Below are 6,403 nucleotides of genomic sequence, written 5' to 3'. Positions count from 1 at the left end.
AAAAAAAAACAGAAGAAAAGAAAAGAAAATTAAAAAGTGAATAAACAATAGAACCTACCTCAAAAACAAAAGCAAAAACAAAGCCCATGTGTCTGATGCACTCGTGAGCATACGTCAGTATGTTTATATATTCACACACCAAACTATTAATAGTGGTTATCTTGGAGTGGGATGGGAGGGGGATGTTCATATTTTACTTATACACTTTTATGTGGTCTGATCTCATTGAAAGCAGCATTACTGATAATTAATTTTTTAAAATAGGGCTTTAAAAAATGAAATGTCCACAGGACATTAGCATGATTTATTTTTCTGCTGCTGACTCTTTGGTCATGAAGTAATCAAGCTCTTAATAACTACTCGCATTCATTGCATCATTCTCTTAATAAAAAGCTATTTTTAAAACAAATTAACACTTCCTTTGGAATTATAGTTTCTAAAGAAGGATCAAGGATGAACATTTAAAACGGAAAACAGCAGGGCGAAATAAGTCATGAACAGAACATTCAAATTAGCCGTGATCTCAACATGGGTCCTTTGATTATGGAAAGAAAAAAAAGATTTTTTAAAAGGACAAACTGTCTTTAAACATGTACATTGGGCGGATCTTTGTGGAAAGCTACTAAAAAAAGGCATCGTCAAGAGGAAAGGGATTTAACCAAATCCCCTACCTGTTACTGCATAATAGACTAGAGATAGCAGTCAAATTTGTTCTTCTAACCAGACAGTGCCCAGGTTCACCAGCCCATGAGAGAACGATCCTCACCTTACATCTTCTTCCTGGTCACCTGCACACCCATCCTCACCCTTGACCCACCCCCACCCTCTCTCGTCTATTTCTGATCTGTCACTTCCAGCCTTCTCCACTCTGTGACTGTGACCTGACCCTACCTTTCTGCAGGCCTTGAGTTATGCAACACCCCCACCCTCAGGCCCCCCTAAGTAGCCCTCCTGTTTGATAGAGAGTCATAGAGGTATGTTTCTGTGACATTAGTCCACAGCAGTGGTATTCACGTTGTTTTCTGTTTTTTTCTTTTTTCTTTGTTTCTTTCTTTTAATCAAACTCTTTCTTAACATCATAAGCAGGGCTGGGTGCAGTGGCTCACGCCTGTAATCCTAGCACTCTGGGAGGCTGAGGCGGGAGGATAACTCAAGGTCAGGAGTTCGAGACCAGCCTGAGCAACAGCGAGACCCCTGTCTCTACTAAAAAATACAAAGAAATTAGCTGGACAACTAAAAATATATAGAAAAAATTAACCTGGCATGGTGGCGCATGCCTGTAGTCCCAGCTACTCGGGAGGCTGAGGCAGTAGGATCACTGGAACCCAGGAGTTTGAGGTTGCTGTGAGCTGGGCTGACGCCACGGCACCCTAGCCCGGGCAACAGAGTGAGACTCTGTCTCAAAATAAAAAAAAAAAAAATCATAAGGAGGAGTCCATAAGACAGATACAGGCTGTTCTGGTTGAAATGGGGGCAAGGGCGGGAGCATTGCCCAGTTAGCCTTCCCCTCACACCCTGTAGGAGCACCTGAGTTCCTGGAAATCAGTTTGAAAACCACTGCCCAACAGTTTCCTTTATTGCACGTTTTCCTTACCAGGTCTGAGGAGTGTGCCCAAGATAGGGCTGTCAAATTTAGTAAATAAAAATATAGGATGCCAAGCTAAATTTGAACTTCAGATTTTAAAAAATGAATATTTTCGTATACCTATGTTCCATGCAAAAATGATTTGTTGTTTATCTGAAAAATCCTGCATTTTTTTTCTGGCAACCCTAGCCTTAGAGGAAATCAGGGAATTGAGTCACAAAGGACCTGGAATCAGAGATTAGAGAAAAATAGAGATTCTCCACGTCACAACTGTGACACTCACCCCAAGGATTTCTCTTGTGTAGAAGTACTTGTCGGCCTTCTCATATTTCAGGAAGGCATCCACAAACAGGAAAACATTCAGCCCCAGCCAAACAGCCTGCAGGAAGAAAAAAACAAACAAGGAAGAAAGTGGAATTTGGGTATGGAAAGGAGTAGATAAGGGATAATAGAAAATAGTTGCCGCCATCTGGGCTATTTTGTGTTTATCTGTTTTCATTTTAAATGACTACAATCCAGTCAGTATCTAATTTGCTTTCAGAGTGAGTTAGCACTTTGAGGCGTGCCCATTAGACACTAATGAGCAAACTAAGGCCCATGGGCCAAATCTGACTCACTACCTGTTTTGCATGGCCTGCAAGCTAAGAATAGTTTTTACATATTTTGTATTCACATTCTTAAATAGTTGATAAAATCAAAAGAAGAATATTTCAGGACATGAAAATAATATGAAATTCAAATTTCAGTGACCGTGAATAAAGTGGTATTGGACCTTAGCCACACCTACTCATTTCTATATTGTTTATGGCTGTGTTCATGATACAACGGCAGAGTTCAGCAGTTGGGACAGAGACCATATGGCTTGAAAAGTCTAAAATATGTACTATCTAGCTTTTTACAATTACATTTGTCAATTCCTGGACTACAGCATTCAAACTATTGTACCTATAAGATGGCAATAAGTGAATAAATGGATTTCTGAAGAAACAAAGAATAATTTTAGCATCTATAACAATGCCCATCTGAAAAGGACTAAACCATTCCAGATGGGCATGCCTCTTTAATTTAATTTAATTACATCCTGACACACATTTTCTTGTTTTCAGATTGTGAGTCTTTTTTCAAATTAACCTATTGTTTCTTTGGACTCATTTGAGCTCCTAAGACTACGTTCGCCTGTCCCAAGCTCGGTGTCTGTATTGGCTAAGGGGGAAATTTGGAACCCACTGCCCATTGCTTTGGAGACAACCCAGCTGGGCTCTAACCCAAGTTTGGAGGTGCTAGTCTGTAATTCAACAGGTCTACAGGGCACTGGGATGCCTCTAGGATATATTCCTTGCCCCAGGATGGGTCAGAACCATCTCAGCCCACAGGTAAAGGGGCCTTTAGCCTAAGACATGGTCCATTCAGATTCCCTAGATCTGGGCCACTCACACACCTCTAGTAGCATAGCATAGTGATTTAAAGTCTGATATTGCAGTCAAACTCCTTGGGCTCAAATTCTAGTGTCACCACTTAGTAGCTCTGTAATCTTAGACAGGTGTGTGATTTAACTTCTCTGAACCTCAATTTCTTCACTTGTAAAATGAGGATAATAACAGTATCTACCTCATAGTAATGCTATAAGGCTTATATGAGATAATACATGTAAAATGATTAATGCAATGCTTGGTGCATAGTAAGAACTCATTATTACCAAACTGGTAATAATGCATTATTACCAATCAATTTCTTCCTGCCTGCTTTGCTCAGATACCCTTTCCAGAGTTGGGCATCTTCCAGAAAAGTGTCTTTGATCCAATGGAAAAAGAAGAGTTGAAAGCCACAGATACCTTGAGAATTCGGAAGACAGGAGAGAAGCTTATTTAGAGGGAGCAGAAATATTTCTGGATCAGAGAGGGACACGGGGCAAAGAACCCTGTGTCAGCCCATCATGAATTATAGACAAGATAAATGATGAAATACAGTGACATCTAGGAGCAAGGAATTCCATTCCCCATCCTGGCTGTCATTTCCTCTACTGTGAATGAAAAAGAAGGTGAAGTACAAGACCTGGGAGGAAGGAGGAGTAAAAATATTTTTTGAATATTTATTTTTTATTAAAAAATAGTGCAGAGGAGTATATGTCAGAGATAGTGAGAAGTCTGAGCTTGCCACCAGGATTGGTGGGAAATGGAAACTGAAAGCTAGAGAGTACAATATGAGTCATGAGTCATCATCACCAAGGGTGATGAAATCCCCCAACAAAAAATAAGAGAGGACTAAAAAAACAACTCAGGTAGGCTGGGTGTGGTGGTTCACACCTATAATCTTAGCACTCTGGGAGGCCAAGGTAGGAGGATCGCTTGAGGTCAGGAGTTTGAGACCAGCCTGAGCAAAAGCGAGACCCTTGTCTCTACTAAAAATAGAAATAAATTAGCTGGGCAACTAAAAATAGAAACAAAAAATTAGCCAGGCATGGTGGCGCATGCCTGTAGTCCCAGCTACCCGGGAGGCTGAGGCAGGAGGATCGGCTTGAACCCAGGAGCTTGAGGTTGCTGTGAGCTAGGCTGACACCACGGCACTCTAGCCTGGGCAACAGAGCGAGACCCTGTCTCAAAAACAACAACAACAACAACAACAACGAAAAAACTCAGCTAAACGTGGAATTTAGAGCTAGAAACAACCTTATATTTGTATCTAATCTAGTTACTTTATTAATCCCCTGCTCCCTCCCAGCTTTCTCCCCCACCCCCCCAAACACACACACATACACATACACACGCACAGGGCCTGAAGTCTAGGGAAGCAAAATAATTTGATCAAGGTCACTCAGTTAATAGCAGAACTGAAAGAGTTTGCTAGGTTTCCCATCTTCTAAACTAGTGCTCTTTCCATTATAGTGCAAAAGGAACTAAATATAGAGCATCAAGTGTTATGTATAAGTCATGGAATAACCTGACAAAATAAACAACCCTCCAGGGGAACTCCATACATTTTTCCCTGGAGTGCCTGGGAAGTCCTATGGGACCCAGAGGAAAAACAAGAGGGACGAGAAAGAGCCCCTGAAGGATTGATAAATGAAATTCTAGGAAAGTGAGAAAGGACGCTGGGAGCCCCAGGCTCAGGCGTGGCTCAGAAATGGAAGAATGATAGCCCCTCAGGTGGGGTGGCGCAGGCCTGTAGACCTAGCTACTCCAAAGGCTGAGGCAGGAGGATTGCTTGAGCCCAGGAGCTTGAGGCTGTGGTGGGCTATGATGCCACTGCACTCTAGCCCGGGCGACAGAATGAGACCCTATCTCCAAAAAAAAAAAAGGAATGAGAGGTGGGGAAAGAAAGGTGGAAAGATGTGTGTGTGTGTGTGTGTGTGTGTGTGTGTGTGTGTTGGGAGGAAGGGATTGTGCATTCATAGGGTGGTACAGGAATTCTGACCTGAACATCAGGAAGCTGGATTTGAGCGATGGCTCTTCAATCAAGTCACTATGTGACATCTGGCTCTTATTTTCCTTTGTAAAATCAGTAAGTCGGTTTATATCTGCACTATGCAATGCCGTAGCCACTACCCACATGTGGCTACTGGGCACTTGAAATGTGACTAGTCCTCACTGAGATGTGCTGTGGGTGTAAAATACACATCAGATTTCAAAGACTTAGTAAAAATAAAAGAATATAAATTATCTCATTGATATTTTTAATATTGATTACATGCTGAAAGGATAATATTTTTGATATATTGGGTTTAATAAATGATATTGTTGGCAGGGCATGGTGGCCTATAATCCCAGGACTTTGGGAGGCTGAGGCAGGATTGCTTGAGGCCAGGAGTTCGAGATCAGGCTGAGCAACATAGCAAGACCCTGTCTCTACAAAAAATTTAAGAATTACCTAGTGGTGATGCACACGCCTGTAGTCCCAGGCAGTCCTGAGGCAGGAGGATCACTTTAGCCCAGGAGTTGGAGGTTGCAATGAACTATGATGACACCATTCTAGCCCAGGCAACAGAGTGAGACCCAATCACAAAAAAAAAAATTGTTAAAAATTAATTTTACCTGTTTCTTTTTACCTTTTTCAATATAGGTATTAGAAAATTTTAAAATTATATTATATGGCTCACGATATATTCCTAGTGAGCAGTGCTGTTCCAGATGATCTCTAAGATCACTTCCATCTCAAATATTCAAGATTTTATGAAATCCTGATGGAGCAGTATAGGAATGATAGAGAGAAACAAATGCCCCATGGCGATAGTTAGAAGTGAAATGGAAGAGAAAAGGAGAAGACAGAAAACGAAAACAGATTGAAATTCCAAACACCGATGGTTTGACAACATGAACAATGCCTATTATTTATCTCTGTCCCCTTATCCTTCTCAGAGTTGGATTACTGCGCCTTGATGAGCCCAGTAATTGTCATGGAATCTTTCCATTTCAAATAACTTTGCAAATCTTAACAAATATGATGTCTCCTTACTCCGTTAACCTTCCTAATTAATAGGAAGTCAAACATCACTTACCAGAAACAAAGCTGAGAACCAGTGGTTAACCACCCAGTTTCCCATAGTCAGGAGGTGGTTTGGAGCCTCTCTAGGCAGTAGGGCAGATTCAGCAACCTGGATTCTGTAGAGAGCCTTCAGGATTTGGACTTCTGTCCAGCTCAGGATCTGTGAGTCTTTAAGATTTGAAAAATGCCCAGCCTGAGCAACAGTGAGACCCCGTCTCTACTAAAAATAGAAAAAATTAGCCGGGCATGGTGGTGCATGCCTATAGTCCCAGCTACTCGGGAGGCTGAGGCAGGAGGATCGCTTGAGCCCAGGAGTTTGAGGTTGCTGTGAGCTAGGCT

The 6,403-nt window shown here is 41.6% G+C and overlaps 1 protein-coding gene across 3 annotated transcripts in view; it reads right to left on the bottom strand.

Annotated features, from left to right (window-relative positions):
• The window catches only part of NOX1 (NADPH oxidase 1), a 32,561-nt gene extending 26,310 nt beyond the window's left edge, over positions 1-6,251 (bottom strand). The window contains exons 1-2 of one of the 3 annotated variants that reach the window (XM_012650037.1): positions 6,078-6,251; positions 1,869-1,964 (exon numbers count right to left, since the gene is read on the bottom strand). In XM_012650037.1, coding sequence (XP_012505491.1) covers positions 1,869-1,964; positions 6,078-6,122 — 141 coding nt within the window. In that variant the 5' untranslated portion in view covers positions 6,123-6,251. The remainder of the gene's footprint in view (positions 1-1,868; positions 1,965-6,077) is intronic. The other 2 variants (XM_012650039.1, XM_012650038.1) reach the window with 2 other exon arrangements.
• Positions 6,252-6,403: the final 152 nt, after the last annotated feature.

This window comes from Propithecus coquereli, unplaced genomic scaffold (assembly GCF_000956105.1).
Source record: "Propithecus coquereli isolate 6110/MARCELLA unplaced genomic scaffold, Pcoq_1.0 Scaffold31, whole genome shotgun sequence".
NCBI lineage: Eukaryota > Metazoa > Chordata > Mammalia > Primates > Indriidae > Propithecus > Propithecus coquereli.
This window is presented reverse-complemented; position numbering and strand designations above follow the sequence as displayed.